Source organism: Haemaphysalis longicornis, unplaced genomic scaffold, assembly GCF_048455015.1.
Source record: "Haemaphysalis longicornis isolate Haplotype H1 unplaced genomic scaffold, Haemaphysalis longicornis Haplotype H1 scaffold_5, whole genome shotgun sequence".
Classification (NCBI taxonomy): domain Eukaryota; kingdom Metazoa; phylum Arthropoda; class Arachnida; order Ixodida; family Ixodidae; genus Haemaphysalis; species Haemaphysalis longicornis.
In genome coordinates this window covers 155,022,935-155,040,687 of record NW_027526385.1, presented here as the reverse complement: position 1 = coordinate 155,040,687, position 17,753 = coordinate 155,022,935, and the positions used below count along the sequence as shown (strand labels likewise).

General features: G+C 46.0%; 1 protein-coding gene across 1 annotated transcript in view; it reads right to left on the bottom strand.

Annotated features, from left to right (window-relative positions):
- Gyc32e (Guanylyl cyclase at 32E) overlaps positions 1–17,753 on the bottom strand; it is a 258,216-nt gene that overhangs the window by 86,384 nt on the left and 154,079 nt on the right. Inside the window, exon 4 of the mRNA XM_077671235.1 lies at positions 7,741–7,924. Within this exon, the coding sequence (XP_077527361.1) occupies positions 7,741–7,924 (184 nt within the window). The remainder of the gene's footprint in view (positions 1–7,740; positions 7,925–17,753) is intronic.

The window sequence follows — 17,753 nt, the reverse complement described above, 5'->3', positions numbered from 1 at the left end:
GAGCAAAGTGTCGCGAGGCAACCTTTTACCGGTACGGCACACAACACAAGGCAACCTTTCACACACAGCAACACGAGATCCTTTTATATCTGTCGTTACCGTTTAAGGTATTATCGTAGTTTTGCGCGCTCACAATGTCTGCAGGCACTACTGCCCTGGGGCCGCGAAGTAATGGCTCCTTTCGAACATCGCGGATGAAAAATTGTACAGAATTTCTGAGAATTGCCTACTAACGCGTTAAGAATTCTTCTTGAGCTTCTCCGTCTCGGCAAGCTAACGTTTTCTTATTGGCATTCAAGAAACAGCTCGGATAGACCTTTGTGACTTTGTCCGTTCAATTTTATTTTTTTTTTATTTTCAATAACTTTTTTTTACTTCTTTTTCCTTAGTTGTTCACTGGGGCGTGCTGGATAAGATATACCTTTGGGCTTATGTTAGGTAATTGTTGATTTTTAGTTTGTTCTTTGTTTCACAATTATTTTGTCGCATCTTTTCCTTTGCCTTACTTTAGTGTTTCGCGTGAGCGCAATACATTTTCTGAAAACATGAAGGGCCTGGGGCTAAATCCTTAAAAGCCATGTGTCCATGTATTCCTACTGAGGGCACCGTATCACGCTTTCTTTGTTGATGTTTTGAATGTTTCTTATACTTGCACATTGTGAAGCTCCATTCACATATTTTTAAACTATTGCAATGATTATTGACCTTGAAGGAGTACTGACACAAAATTTTCGTGTTAGGTTTTCTTCGCTGCTATGCGTGCCTACCAGCCCACTAATCATAGAATGACACATTAGACGGTCAAGCGCAGCGTAAACATGAATTTACGGCGTCGTTTATTCGTGTCACTTTCGGTTTCGATAAAACGAACGCCGAGCGGCCGCCATGAGAGGAGGTATCAAGTGACCTCAGCATTCTTGCCGTACCGCTGCCGATCTGGAAGCGCGGGCGAGCGAACGCAGCGCGCGCCCAGATCCGGTCCCACGCGCCCAAGCAGCGTGACGTCAGTCCCAAAACCATGATGTGTACACACGCCGGAGCAGCGTGCGCCAGCCACAGCTAGCGCATCGGTTTCGTCACGGGAGCCCCGACGTCGGCAGTTTGGGGCAAGTAGCAGATGATGTCATGTCGGCCTGATCTGAGCTTTCTCGTGAGGGCGTAGATTAAAAAAAATGTAAAATATGTTACGCTGAATGGTTGCTGTTGAAGCTTGCTGGGAGATATCTCCCGATAAAAAGGAAGCATTTTCCATAGTTATCTCAGCTTTGCAATTTCGTGTCAGTACTCCTTTAACGTCGTAGATTACGCATTTTTCTACGAATGCAAGCCGATACACATCTAGAATTACAGCCAAACTGGAAAACTACTAGCCAGAAGACGGTTACACATTGGAGCGAGGCAAGTGTGGCACACACATGGACGAAAGGATAGCGGTGACGTTGTACTTGTTTCAGCGCCAGCAGCGAGCAAAAACGTGGAGGACAGCCGAGCTGGGATCATCTGCTTTTATTGCATGAACAATAGATAGGGCATTTGTCTTGCGTGTTCACCGTCTATCATACGACAGAAAATGAGAGAAAAACAGAGGATGACCGAGGCCGTGCGAAGAGTGGTGACGTGGGGCAGAACTGGCAGCGGCATTATTTGCGATGGCGCTTCGTTCACTTCACTGGGACCCAATTGCTATGTAAACGTCAAGTAGAAGCGCGGCTGTACCGCTGCCCCGCGTTACCGCCCGATGAACGGCGTCTCGACGCGCTTCGACATCGTTTATACTCGTTTTAAATTGAGTGTTGAGTGAGTGCAGGCTGAGTAGGCGACAAAAAAGATTCAATGGAAATACAGCCGATGAAACATCGATATTGGTAGACAACAAAAAATCCCGGGCCATCTCCAGCAACGTGAAACCTGGGAAAGGGCCAAGGCTGCAGTGTATAAATGTATTCTTGGCGCCTTGACGTTTTTGCAAACGGAGATGAAACTGTTGGGGGTAGAGGTACACAGCTTTTCTGTAAAAGTCTCGTGTCTTTGAAGTACGAAGCACACCACCGCGAGTCGTAAACGAGTGTACAGGTGTTTTTTTTTGTACGCGTTACGTTCTAGCGCAAGGCGTAAGCGAGTTTCCGGGTTTTTTTGTACCGTGACTACATGAGACGAAATACGATTACGGCGACGGTGACAGGAGACGCCAACAGCCGCAGCCCCTGAGGGGCTTCGCCCCTAAAAGGGGGACAGGCAGTGTATGCCGCTGCTAAAGCGAGCAAACATGACCACTGAGGCCCTTAGAGCGCAAAGCATTATTGGCATGCTGTACGAGGGGAGAGCGAGAAAAGCGGTGGGGCGTACATCTGAAGCACGAGCAAGGCGTGCAGATCGGGCCAAGCTGCCAGGAAAGATGCTTGCGCATTCTGAAAAAATCTTCCACTAATTTCTTCTTAGTGCAGTTGATGCATCCGCGGGAACAACAGAGCCATGTGAAATTTGTTGTGTGGTTGTGAGATTATTTCACTGAGTAGAGTTGAGATAAAATGCAGATTGCTGACTGAGCCCCTTTAACCAGTGCACGCTTGACCTCCGAGGCATGCCTATATTTTCGGACAACACTCCACTCAAGAACACAATAAATACCATGGCTAACTGGAAAAGCTTATAGAAGTCAAAATGGTAGCTTCTTCAGCAGCAGCGCCCGCGAACAGAGTTTGCAGAAAGCGGCGTAGTGCACTATCTCTGCACCTTGTTTTTTGTGCAGATGGGAATCGGAACATGGGAAAATTAAGACTCCCGGTAGAGCCGTCACTCGACTACAGGGGAATCACTGGAGTCGTTTCACATTAGCGTGGTTGACAGGAAGAGCGTTAGCGACCGGTCCGTGTCGTACTTTTCATAAGGGATTGAATTTCGGTTTCGTTGGCCTGCTTGCTCGACTTTGTGGATCGTTTGGTTACAGAATGTGTGACTCGTTTTTTTTATGGGACGGACGCCGTGCGTACGACGATGCATGCGTTTGCTGGGTTGAGAGAGAGATAAAAAAATTCTTTATATAATAGAGCCTTGTGGGAGTGAAGCCTTCTTAGAGGTAGCCTTGTTCCGTCCATGATGCTCAGCTGTCTCAACCAGCAGGAGCTGATTGCAAAAGAGGGAGCTGGACAGCAGCGTCTCCCACTGCTCGGGGGAATGGGGAGGGGTTGGAGGTGGCAAGTATCAGGGTGCATTCAAGAATAATGTGCCTCAGTGTCCTTGATTGCATACAGAATTTGCAACTGCGAAAATTTTTATTTATTTATTTATTTATTTATTTATTTATTTATTTATTTATTTATTTATTGTACCCTCAGGGCATACAGCATTATAGAGGGGAAAGCACCATTTGAAAGCACCACCTGTCTGGTCGTCTTGCTTTGTGTCGCACTTTTTTTGCTCTATTCGATTATTTACAAGTGCTTCGTGTCACTTAGTTATTATTGCACACCTTCATCGTTTTGTAGTCCCTTATTTACTCTTTCTTTGTGTGTTTTACATCCAAATGCTGCTGATAAATCTCCGGCTGCAATACTTCTCGCATTACCTAAGTACGCTCTCAAAAAGTAACCTGATCACTACAAATCTAGCCATCTGTTGGCAAAAAATTCCCCCGCATTTCCCCGAGGGGGAGAATGTGAAAGTGCGAATGCACGGTTGTCGGCCCGCTTGCGGCGCTTGCGCTCGGCCCCCGCAGCCCACCGCCTCGCCGCCTTCTCTTCCATCTCTTCCATCGGGTTTGTAGTATCACGTGTACACCACGCAGTTATCAAGCCGCTATAACGCCGCTGAGTCGCCAACGCACGCCGCTGACGACGTAGTTTGAATGCGTTAAAGATATAAGGCGCGTCAACACTGATATCACCGTCGCGTCCGTGGCTTGATCGGTAGAGCGTCGCGCTGCGGCCGCAAAGTCCGCGGATCGAAACCTGGCGCCGGATGCTGTTTCTTTATAGAGGAGCACTGCGGACGCCGCCGCCGGCGGTGGATGGTTTGGGGTCGCTTATAAAGTGTATTCACACTTAAAATGGCCGCGGCTTAGCTCACCTAACATTGGATATGCAAAGCAAAAGCTTGGCTTAGTCTGGTTGACTTTTGCTTTCGCTTGGTTAACCTTTGACATAGCTGTATTGCCGACCACGGCTCAAAGCCGTTCGATCCCGTGCAACTCTCCTAGAAGGAGGCCCGGCCTCAGTTTCATTCACGGCAAAAGCGGCGCATGCGTGCGAGCTTGCGGGATTGGTCGACTGCCGCTTAGCTGAGCGACCGCTCCCGTCGCGGCCGCCGCCGCTACTTGAGCAGAACGACTGAAAACGGGGCCTTGTGCGCCGCGCCGACATCGAGTAAATGGAGCTTTTATAGCTCCCCGGTACCACCGTAGTATAACCGGTTAAACCCAATTGCAACAGTACAAAAACAGGCCAACCGGCAAAGAGAATTTTGTCCACCCGAAGGTGGAGAGAAATTAACGGGGAAAGCTAGCTTACGACCCACCGCCAGGGGGACGGGCCCGGGGGGACCCCCCTTGTCCCCCCTAGGAAGAAGCCGGATGGGGTGGGTTGTTGGGAACGGGAACTTGGGCATCGGGACGGGTTTGGGGAGAAAGGAAGGGAATAAGGGGAGCAATTTTGCTCTAATCCAAATGTCTGACTCTTTTTAAAGACTGTTTGCTCCGCGAGGGCATCAGACAGTGCCAATTGCGAAATGTGCGGTGCCTGCCACGGGTAACCGCTCACCCATAGGGTCCGATAACTGGGCCCCAACCGTCGGAGACAGGAAGCACCCTATTTCGTGGCGACGGCCAGGCACCAAGTACTCCCGAATCACGAGTGACGTTTTCCACTATACACGGGTACTTGCAACACCTGCTTTTCACGGTCTCCGGACGACCGGAATTTTGTATGCGCCCGGTATCAGAACGGCCCGTTCGCAAGCTCCCTTCGTCCGGATAAGGGCCTATTCTTATGTCCTCCTTTTTGCCTACTCTGTCGCTCATAGGAACAAGAGTCCTCGGGCATTGCCTTGCATATGGCAGATGAGATCGGTCCGGGCCTACTAGCCGTTCCTAAGCCCGGGGAGTTTCCCCGGTCGGTGTACTCACCTCACCTTTCCTCGTTTTCCCCGTACGAGACACCAAGTAGCTTGTGGTAGCTGGTCACTGAGGCATAGAGAAGATCAGTCTATAGGCCCCTCGCAGCAAGGTTACAGGGGGGTGCAACCCCCCCCTCCCCCCCGGCCTCATACGGACTGTACAACATCTAGCCCCATGACATTTGGTTACAAGGGCATGTCACTCCCCCCGACCACTTTGCGATCAGGTCGCTGGCCCCGCCAAGTTTGCGGTTACAAGGATCGCCAGTCCCCCGCCCCAAGTGGTTTCCCGTCCATTGAGGTCGGTACTTCCAACTACAAACGACTGTACGCGGGCATCACTCGCTACTTCGCAACTTGACTCGCCGGCCTCCTCTCACGCTGGATTACAGGGGTGCGTTACTTCCCCCGGCCAAAGAAAGTCATAGTTGATCGATCTCGACACGCCTTCCTACATCAACCGCATTGTCAAGTGCCGGGTTGACACCCGACCGCCCGACCTCCGCGTAGGACCTGATGCCAGTTGACCAGGCACCTCCGCAGTGGCGGCCGTTTTGCACGCTCCCCGGGCAGGGGTTGTGCGGCCTCCCCGATTCCTCGAGGAGGTCCTGTGGAACTCCCCGTACCTACACGCTCTGGCCCCTATGACGTTAGGTTATAATGGTTTGTCACAACCCCCGGCCTGCAGACCAGCTCGCAAGTTCAACCGAACGAGCCCCAAGCTATGGTTACAGGGGTGTGCACGCCCCCGGCTCGGTAGTGGTTTACCCATTGCTTCATGGTACGCCAACACTACGTGCGAACTGTACCGCTTGAGCGCAGTGATTACGTTGCCAAATTGACCCGCTGGCTTCGTCTCACGTTGGATTACAGGGGCGCGTTACCGCCCCTAGCCTTTGGCCTCCTCCCACACTGGATTACAGGGGCTCGCTACTTCCCCTAGCCGACAGTAAGATTCCCCCCCCCCCCCCCCCCCCCTCCCCGCCGCGCCGACAGCGGGCACGGCGAATCACGCAATGCTCTTCAAAGGTTGTGTCGCAGGGGGTGTGTCTGCGGTAAAAAGGTGAACTTGCGTATCCGCAGCGAAACCACTTGGCGAAAGTAAAGCTTTGCGTCAAAACAAGCCCGCTAAAATGCGAATTTGGCATTTTTTTTATTTTTAAAAGATCTCCCAGGAAACAAAAGTTGTAAAAATGTCCGTGCTTTGCATGGTAAACGCTGAGTGACCACCTTTAATGTGTTGAAGCTGAATTCGCTGTAATAGGCAACACTGGTGATGCGACTCCTAGGAAATAAAAAAAGTGTGTCAATTTCTTTGGCTTGATAGTGGACGGCCCAGCTGCGCAGCTCTGAACCCCGATTTCATCTTAGCCTGGTGAGACGGCCCTTGACGGCCAGCCTCATCCAGGGAGACTTCTGTACTAAGAAATTCCCCAGCGGTACGCCTCCAGGACTAGCCCCCCCAAAAAACGTTTATTCAAGTCAAGTCCTTTTTAGTGTTATTTTCACCTCTCCAAGGCAATCATCGGTTTATATTTTCGCTATCGACTTCGGCTGTTATACACTTTCGTTGCCTGCTTGGCTTTCCCTAAATAAAACATAGCAATTTGAAATCCCGCTAAATAATTTAGTCGTCTAGAAAAGAGATAACATTCATTTCTGTGAGCACGTAGCTTGTTATCGGTTTGGTAGTCGAGTACACTAAATTGCCTCTGAACTTAGCATCGATACGAGCATAATCTTACCATGAAAACAAACCGCGTCCGCGACTACTCCTACTTAACGAACAATCACGTGCACCCACTAATGTCCCCCAGAGATTACAATAACCAGCTGAGAAGCTGATCAAGTGGCTAGCGCCCATGTCAGCGTCAGCCGCAACAGCCCCTCTCAACGGTATTTCCGGTATTCCCGAATGGTAACGATATACAAGTGCTTATGTTTAGCCAGGCCGCAACAGATTGCCAGCTGTCGTTTCGCCCAGGAACCCCGAAATTCAACGTCGTTGTTTTGATGGGCCCTAGGAGATCGGCGGTGATCAAAATCAAGAAAACAGTAACCGGAGGCTATCGGCGCAACAAAATTATTTTTCTGGCGTTCTAGCCGCTGCCCTACGTGAAACACGCGGGCTTCCTTGGTTTAGGCATTTCAACGTAGCGATAGGACACGTGCGAGAATATCTGGCCTATCTACTGCATCGCTGCCGTACGTTTTTTTATACGTCTCTGTGCCAACTGTCGTCGGTACCTAACTCCAGCGCCCCTGGCATGGCTTCATGGTACCATGGCACTTCAAGGCTCCATGGCACTTGATGTTAGGCTGGGATGAGAGCCCGTGTGACATTCTCCAACTTCCACCCACCTCCTACCAACGCAAGTGAAAGACGTTTAAAAGACTGCTATATCTGCCATCAACCCTTCCTTTCCAATCCGAAGGGATAGTTTCAAAGCCCGCTTTCCCCGGGTCAGACATGGCGAATATAGAATACGAATGCCCGTAATCTACCACGTGTTCCACAAGGCATTAACGTCATTTCCCTCGCCTCTAAATTATTCTGTGCAGCCGCCGAGACAATTCTCCTTTGCTAATTGTTTTTCAATAACTCCGGTTGTTGATTAGACGGACACTCACGTATGTGATCATGGGCAGGTTCCAGGCATCGGCGACCAGCGCCTCTGCGTAGCAGTTCTCGTCAGGCCCGATGAAGGCCGACACGCCGCTCTGCCACAGCGCCGTCATCTTGCGGATGGCCGAAGAAGTGCCCACCGGGCCCGCGTTCTCGGGACGGAAGGTGAGCCGGTAGCCCGGCAGGAGGCTGCGTGAATGCCATACCGTCAGTTTTGCGAATGCCATACCTTCAGCGCGTCCTGCGCATGGGCCCAGACGCTTAGCCAAGACTTAGTGGCGCACATAGCTCGTTGAATGACAAAGGAAACTGCAAAAGCGGTGGTTGTGGAGAGGGAGGAAAGAATAAGGACGCGCAATGCAATCGTTGAATTCGTGTTTGCCAACTGATCAACGTCTTAAAACACAGAGAACAGGCGCTTCCATGCCTGTCAGCTCCTTCGTCTGGTTTGTGCTGCGCTCAACGGTGGTGAAACATCAAGTACCATGGTTCTAACACCAGTACGTTGTGAAGCTGTATTCATGTGCGGGGCTGTATAAAATGCCAACTGGGGCTACTCGGTAACGGGGGGTGCATTTTAAAACAAAACTGAAAGATGGGGCAAGCCACAAATAAACGGTAACACGAAAAAATGGCCAAGTGTTTTAAGTTTTAGAGGTTTCAAGAGAATTGGTGTACCTGTTTAGAATATGTCATGGTCGTGCCGCTGTATACAGGAGACAACACCCGGTATAAAAGAGAGGCAATCAATGTCAAAACGCTTTAAGCTTTTTCTTTGTGAATTCGCAGCCCTACAATGTCAGAACGTGTTTTACATTTAAAATTGCTCCATTCTGATGTGCCCAACGAATTGCATATGCGACGTAGGGTACAGTGAGCTGCTGTATAGATTAACTCTTTCTGAAGCAACGTCAGCTTTCCATTAAGAAAACTAGCCATAGTTCGCCAGTAAATACCTCTAGAGGCAAGCAATAAACACATAATAATCAAACGTTTATTTTAAACGCTAATTATGAAATGTTTATTTCATTCAACCGGATCAAGCTGGGTGCGCAGGTGCAAAGTGACATAACAAAATTTCTTTCGTACAAACACATGAGGTACAATTTTCTTTGGGTCCTTAGTTGCTTCCGCATCAAAAAAAGAGCTATGGAAGCAAAGTTGCACTGCAAGTCAATAGGTACAGAAACTCGGTAATTGAAGCCATCAATTCTAGGCGCGCTCAGGTATTTTGTAACTGTAGCAGTGCGGAAGCAACATGAGCCCGCTCCCCCACGTATTATGGATGCGTCCTAAATGTGCAGTATATGAGAAAAGCTGTCTAATGATCTCGCCTTGTATATACGAAAGAAGTCGCCTAGAGGTTGGTTGCATGAATTTTTTTGATGAAATACTGGAGGTAAGAGAGTATGTCACCGTAACATTAGAACTACGGCACATTGATACCTACGTTTACGCATAGGCAGAAGCTTAAAGCGACGAAACACACAAGCACAACGGTGTATGTCGCCGTGGCCACACAAGAGTAGAGCAGCACATTCTAATGATCTTACAGTGACAAGACCTTACAGTGACAAGAAAGACTCTTGCGGAACCTGGGCTTACAATGAACTGCATCTTACGTCAAGAACAATCACGTTACAAGAGCCGTGCGCAAAATACTGATTGTTTTACAAACTCAGGGATGTCGAGCTTATCTTGTGAAACCCAGAAAGGAAAGCGATCGGGCAGCGACAGCAAGAAGCTTGTAAAAAAAAAGTGGATTTCGCAAGAAAATAATAGCACGAGTAGCGAGTACCAGCCCACTCCTAGTTAGAGACAGTGACCGATTTGTACGTGTTTGAAAAAAACAGCGAGCGTCACATACTCTACAGAGGAGATTCCTTCTAATTTTTTATCAACATTATTGGCGGTCAAGAAGCATTCCCCCCAGCTTTTATTAAAAGGCTTCTGCAACACTTTTCTACTTCTTAAGCACTTCTGGGGCATTTAGCACGTGGTCGATAAGCACGTCCCATACTTTATTTATGTTGCTACTTATTATCCCAAAACAACCACCATTAGTATTTTTTCGTCAGACACCAGAGAACGTGGCTAAAATATTCTTATCTAGTGTTTCTTGAAAGTCCTGTCTGTTCTCTTGGGTGACGTCAGAGGAGCAATATTGGTGCTTTTCGCCGGCTCCGCATTCCCTGTCACAATACATGCATTCGACAACAAATACAAGAAAATGGCAGAGAGCAAACCGAAGAGGGGTAGGTGTATCTATACCGACGAGAAAAATCACGCAGTGCCACTTCGCGCATGAGATACCTACAGCTTTCGTGATACTTACAGGCACAATGATCAGAGAGAAAGCGTCTGTCGCCAAGGTTCAGGGTCCCTTTAATCCTTTCACTGTGAAATCTGGTGTTCAAGGAGAACTCACCTGATCACATTCCTATTGAACTTACTAATTCATGACCCATATGCTTAAGGGGCATCGTGCGCCTATATGAAAAGTTTTATAAATCCATCAATATGCTCCTAATGGCATACTTTGCTTCTTTTAGAAATAATGTACATCTTTACTGAAATAAATATAAACAAGAATTGCACTTTAGTTTACCTAGTCTTCATGAGATGGCGCTAGCGGCCTTGCATGCCAGAGTTTTATTTTTTATTTCAGTACCGGAGGGACATTTCCGAAATAAGCAAACTAGCCCGTTGGGAGCATTTTTATAGATCTGCAAAACTTTTCGAATTGGATCACGACGGTTTTTAAGCCCGTGGGCCATGATGTACTGATTCGTATAGGACGTTTAACAGGTGAGTCCACCTTAACCCGAAAGAAACACTTATCACTCGAGGCGTCGCTGCTTTGGATTAGTTAAATTGGTGTAATGGCCGTCATTCATTGCCCATGCGGAAACCCCACATCACAATGCGTTTACAGTAGACTCGCAATAATTCAAACACGAATACTTCAAACTTTCATTTGATTCCAACATATTTTAAAATGGTGGTCGGCCCACTATTTTTTCGATGTATTTTAAAGCCGCCTAATTCTAACTACTCCATTGCCTGAATTGGGGTAATTCTTACTTTTAGCTTGCCTTTGCCGAAATATCTGCTCAATTTGCCGCTTGTAGCTGCACATTTGCACCCTTATATCCCTAACTGTAAAAAATAATGCCGATTGCCTGCATACATGCGACAATGCAAAGCGTGTCGGCATCAAAATATTTGTTTTGAAATCTTATGCAAAGACAAAGCAGTCATTCATTCGTGATTGGTTTCAATGTGTGAATAGAACTTCAGTATTGTTTGGGTGTTGTATTAATAAATAAATGTGAATATTTCATTACATTTCCCGCGTCATATTTATGAGAACTTCTGATAATTCAAATAAAATCCTTGGTTCCCTACGAGTTTGAATTATCGTGTCTCTACGCTATTTTTTCTTACAAACAAACGGAAAATTCAACCGTAATACGTTATCGCTGCATGTGCGCTGCAAACGAACTGTTGCGCCACGGACTCAGCTGTCTGCAATCTGCAATGGGAACTGCGCACTCGAGACTACGCCATCTAATCGACACGGCAATAAGACGGCCGTCGTCCGGAAATTAAATGAACCGATGACAGTTGATCAGCGAGAGAGCAGCGCGGACGCAGTGAGCAGCCTTACCAGACAAATATACACGGGAGTGAAGTTAAGGTCGGTGCTATCGCGTATGGCACGCCCAGTTGATGACACGGAACGAACGTTCGCAGAACCACGCTGCCGGCTAGACAATCTCTCAGCAGGCTATGAGGCAACGGAGCTCTATGATTTCGTCTGCGATTCCGAGTCGGAAAGTGCACCCCCCCCCCCCCCCCCTATCATTGACCCGACATCCCGTCCAGGAGCTGACGGCATCAATTCGGGGCGGCAGAGATGGCGGTTGCTCTCGCTATGGTACGCGCCCTTGAACGCATGAAGAACTCGGCGCAGGAGCGAACTACGAAAGTCTTGTACTCGGCGCTAACCTTCCGAAGTCGAGCATGCTTAATTTGGATCGAAGTTACAACTTGACGTTCAGGGAAATTATCCGACATACCTCTTCTGGAAACAGCTGCCTGCACAACAATAAATTCTCGTGCTATCCTAAGTAGTACTCCCTCTATCTACTGAGAACGTTGGTCAAACTACGTGGTCAATAAATCAATGTAAATGAAGTTATACAAGACAAAGAAACATGACTTAACAAGGAAACAATATCGGACGTGGCCGAAAACAATCAGGAAATGTGTGACATATTATGGTACAAGATCAAAGTCATACTTCTCAAAAATTCTACGTACATCCTAAAACGTTTCCAGACTCAAAGAGTTGATGTGGTAGTTCGTTCCAATCTGTTAATTTGCGAGGAAAGAAAGCCTATCTTCTATTGTTAGTAGGGGCAAAGATAGGAGTGACGTTTTGGGCATGATACCATCTGGTTAGGCGCGAATATAACGGAGCAAGGATGTTTGATAGGTCTAGTACGCTTTTTTTGCTGGCTAGACCGAAATAAAATTTTAGTCTTGCTGTTTTCCTTGGACATTCTAAAGTTTGATTTTTGTGATCATTAATTAGCTCACTTGGGTAAATCATGAAATCAATCGAGGTACTCGATGCCTACGCGCTGCCCCGCTACAGCAAATGCATACAGTTGTGAAACGTGTAACATTTATGAGCGCGCGAACGTGATGTTCAGTAAGCCGGCAAAGTGAGATAATGCTCCAGCACATCGCCTTAGATTTTGTACACTTGCGTGGAGTAGATGGTTGCCCTTGAATTCTTTTTGTACTTAGTGGTCCCTGCTTCTGCATGTAACTGCGGAATTTCTGTTACAGAAAGGTACCATCAGGGAGACAGTACTGCTTCCAGAAAAAGAAGCTAAGAACGTTCCGGCTCGGGGAATGGGCTGTATGCACGCTACGGCAGCGGTGCGAGCCGCCTCATTACCGTTTCATGCCCAGAAACCCCGATGGTGCACACCTCAGGTAGCTCTACAATGGTTTTAACAATCTTCAGTGCTGTTGTAGCGACGTGAACACAAGAATTTACTCTGAAATTTTTGTTCCTTGAAGAACTCGTGTAATGTCTTGTTTTAATACTGTGAAGTGTCATTTTATTAGCACCTTTGCAAAAAGTGGATGAACTATGTTAGAGCGTCGTTTGTTTCCCACCTACTACGACTCCTGGAACTAGTCAGGCTTCTATTCGCATATTTTAGCTGAACAATCCATTGAGTGGTTGCAATTCTCGTACAATCTCTTACAAATTTGAAATAATAAGGGCAGAATCAAAAAGCTGCTCAGAATCAACTTGACAGGGTTTCTGTCCTTTATCTGACAGCAAAAAGAACAGCAAAAAATGAATACAAATGGTTGAACTTTTACAGAAATTGGATAAAAAAAACATATACAAAAAAGTAATGTACACGTGTATGCATCTGAATACAATTAAAAATGCACATAAGCAGTCGGATATACATACACTCGGTTATACATACATACATATACATACACTCGGATATACATATATAATAAGAAAGTAGATGCACACACGCATTACATATACATACAGCGAAATAAAATATTACAGATATATGTTTAATGTACCTAGTCACTGTATACCCGGTGCAATGGTAGGTACTAATGCACATCCATAAAAGGGGGGAAAATACGAGGTGGAAGAACAAACAACCTGTGTAGTAAAACATACAGCCCGAGAAATAATAGGCTCATGTAACAAACTAAAGGAAAACCCTTTCGGTGAATGCAAAAAAGAAAAAAAAAAACAAATTGCAATATAGGAAATGTTTCGGAGAGAAATCCATTCAAAAGAATATAATTGCGGTGTGCATGGCCGTCAGAAATATATTCGTGTTATAACCAAATGCCTATTTCGACGATGTTCTCTTTCCATTTTTGGTTGAGATAATACTTATGTCGATATTTTTTGCTAGCTAAGTTATGTAAGACTTGGCATGCAGCCTGCGAAATGCAGGGTTTGTACGTGAGAAATGAATCATCCAAGGATTTTACTATACAGAACTTCTAAAGGTGGTGTAAGGTTGGATAAACTCAGGAAACATTTGTTATTGTAATAGACAGCCTGTTTGTATTTCATCCCAAGAGTGTAATTATATAAGCTCGACAGAGGCAGTACCTTAAATTCTGAAAAAACGTTCTGCAGTGTGGGCGTCGTATGAAACGTTTGCAATATGGTGAAGCGCTTTCTTTTGGAGTAAAAATAATTTAGTTATGTTTGCTTGAGATGTGGCGCCCCATGCAAGATGGCAGTAAATTAGTTGGGGGGGGGGGGGGGGGTAAAGAGTGCGTTATATAGAAGCAGTCTCGTTTTGGTGGGGATAACATGTCGCAGTCTGGAAAGAATACCGCAAGCCTTAGCCAAGCTTCCTCCCACGCGTTGAACGTGTGTGTCCAAAAATAAATGGTCAAGGAAGGTTACTCCCACGGTTTTGACTTCTTTTACAACCTATACGTTCTCTGATCCAAGGTATTGGTTCAAATCCGAAGTAATGATTTTTGTGCAGTAGAAAATACTACAGTTTTCGTTTTTCTTGAATGAATGAATGAATGAATGAATGAATGAATGAATGAATGAATGAAGGAATGGATGAATGAATGAATCAATCAATGAATGACTGACTGACTGACTGACTGACTGACTGGCTGACTGACTGAATGAATGAATGAATGAATCTGGCCTTATTTCACCCGCCCTCAAAGTTTTCTGCACAGGAGTGTGAAGTGAAAAACGCAGCATTGAAATCAGCGAATGCGTTTGCTGTTTAGCGAACAAACGGGTGGCAGATTAGCCTGAATTTAATGGGTTCGCCTTTCATTTGCCGACAAAAGGCCAACGGACTGCCTTGGGCGCTGTCCTGTGGCTTTAGAACTCGCGGTGTCAAATAGCAGATGAATGGGGCAGGGTTCCGCAGAAGGTAGAACTCCAACATTCACTAGTTTGAACCGTAAACATTGCAACTTGTATTGTGTCGAATGCGAGGAAAGTCAAACTCGGCCATTTTCTCCCCCCTATGGTCGATGTTAAGCGCTTCTGGCAGGCTGTATTCAGCGCTAAAAATTCCTTCATCGCATTTTGATTCCACTTTATGAAGCGCTGGGCCATAACAAAAATCTACCAAACATGAGCCGATTGTTATTACAGTTGAATAATAAATGTTCTCGTAAAAAGCAGCTCGTGGAGGAATCGCTTTTGCAATAAGACATTGTCCGTTTCAGGTAGAGTGAAAAACAAAATTAGTGCCAAAAATATAATACGAAACAACTAGTCTAGCCATGACACGCGAATGGTGCAAACACAAATAGCACAAATCCGCTGACCACACACACAAAAAAATCTTGTGGGTTAGATTAAGTTTTTGTTATTGGGCTTTTCAAAAAGTGTCCAGGCCAAAAAGAAACCAGGCCAGCAGCTTTTAGCGCATGGGCACCTTGTTTTCATCATGGTGAAACCCAACCGCCTGTCACTTTGGTCTCACTAATTTGAAGCAGCTGTGAGAATCTGAACTGCAACGAAGTTAGCTAGAGCTAACGGGAAAATTATCGATACGTCAAAGTTGTTACAATGTTTCTCAGAGAACAAGGAAACTCCGAAAATGCGGAAACGTCGGATCAATAAAAGGTTGTACAATCGTGTTAAACGACAACGCTCTATACTAAAGTACTAACAGGCTACAGGCTGATATGTTAGTGAACACAGTATTTGTTGTTTTTTACAGATGTTCGAAGAAATAGTTTCCCGAAAGTAATATGAGCGTAAATTAGTATCGTTATCGAGTTAATAGTAACCTTTTGCGTCTCTTTTATTTTGATTGCTCCACTTCTTGTTCCCAACAATTATGAATCATTTCTTCGCTAATTTGAAAGCCAAGCTCTCTACGCCCCAGTGATAGCGACCGTCCCGTCGCGAGAACGCACTGCACGAACGCCAACTTCACAAAACGGATTTTACAAAACCATGATGATGATAAGTGAGGGCGTATCAAGTGAATAAAAAACGCTTTACGTTGACGGAATCGAACGTGGATGCCCCTCGTTATGAAGCCGACGGCTATCCCGTTGCGCAACTCAGACACTGTCGACGAACTTTGGATTTAAAGCGAAGCTTTCTTGTTCTCACGGATGACGACCGTCGCGTCCCCAGAACTCTGAAACACTACAGCGCCAACGACAGCGAACGAATCCTTCACGAAAAAGCTGATCGTTTGAACCGTCGTAGTCAGTAGACGCAGGGGCATTTAGGTCATTTGTGCTCCTTTGAATATTTTGAAACATTTTCTGGTCGTTTTAATATTTTGAGGTAATGAAGGTCCTGCTCTGTATTTCGCGTAGATTCTTTCCTACTAACGGGCTGAGTACATTATTGTTAATAACTTCTAAATACGTTTTTAGCTGGCATGCCGTGTACGCGTAGCCCCGTGTTTAATAATATTATCCTTTGTGACCGTGTTGACTTACCAGTTCATTTGCTGCGAAATTGTGGCTATGCGCAGATAGTCCATAATATTTTGGGATCACAAAGATTTCTTGTTTATGACTGTCAAACATGCAATTACAAGTTCCTTCCCTTGTACCTCACCTGTGCCTTCTGGAATATTGTGTTCTGATGGTTCCATGACATAATCAAATCCACCGGTCTTGAAGGACAAATTTGCAAATGGCTGACTTTGATATCTTATATCATGTGAATGCTTGTTTTACTATGGCGATGTCTTACCCCAATGTTAGGACATTGCTTCTATTTCAGTATGGAATGTATGCATTAGACAGTATACTGAGGTCTCAGCTTGAGAGGGCCCAAAACGTGCTTGTTATTGCAACAAGTGATAATATCTTCGCCCGCATTTCCAATTCTAATCAGTTGTGAAAGAGCGCCGAGGTGTTCTCTAAAACCTTACCAGCGGAATAATTTCTGATAAGTAGATTTCGCAAGTTTGTTCAAACCGCAATGTCTGGGTACCTATTCGAGAACGGCCGTGAGCCTAACCTTAACTGGACGGTAGAATAATTGACGAGGTGTTGCACCACAAATCCCGACGATTCGGATTTAGCTCTTGGGGTAGCGGTTGTTCTTGAGGGGGAGAGTCAAAACAGACAGGCTTGTGAGGATGGCCTTTCTGTGCATGCATACGAATTAAGTATGCATGGTTTAAGTTACAAGGAATATTCAATAGGGGACCAGTGGAGAATCGCTAAGGCACGTGAAATATATATTTCAAATGAAAGTTTCACTGAGGGAGGTCATAGCACTGAAGACACGTGAAATATATACATCTAATAAAATTTGTACTCGAGCATATCATGCAATGTATAATTCTAGCCAAAATCTGCGCGGTCGAGCAAAGTCTGTCCTAATTCTACGGGGTTAAATGTTGCCCGTTACCAGTTGAGGGCACGTGCATGTATACCAGTAAGCAGTGAATCTCTACAAAGCCGTTTGGCAGGTTTAGGCAGAAGACCAAGGATTCCATTCTGAGCTCCTGGTGTTACATTATTGTTAATCTCATTTAAGTTTCTTATGCACATCATGCAGCATCCGACGCTTCTGGAGCAGGAATCCTAGGACTGCTTCACCGTACTTCAATCCAGCCCTAATTAGGAGTAGGGGAGGGCAAACTGGATAAGTACATGCAGCTCATCAAGATCAGTGATGGGAGTATGTTCGTGCGTGTGGGAGGAAAAATTGTGAAGACACCTGTCTGTACCCTAATTAAAACTATGCTCAACAGGACGTCAGCGCCGTGGGCTGAATCCGTGCAAGTATATTTGCTTGCGACGGTACTAAGTAGCCAGGTTGGAGATAAATGAATCTACGAACCCGGTAATCGTTCATCGCAGAAGTACGAAGTTCGCGGTTAAGAAATGCGTCAGCGAAGGCAAACTAATTCGTGCGAAATTATCCTTGCATTGCTTAGAGAGCGCATTATGAAGATTAGATTAAGAGAAAAATGAATGC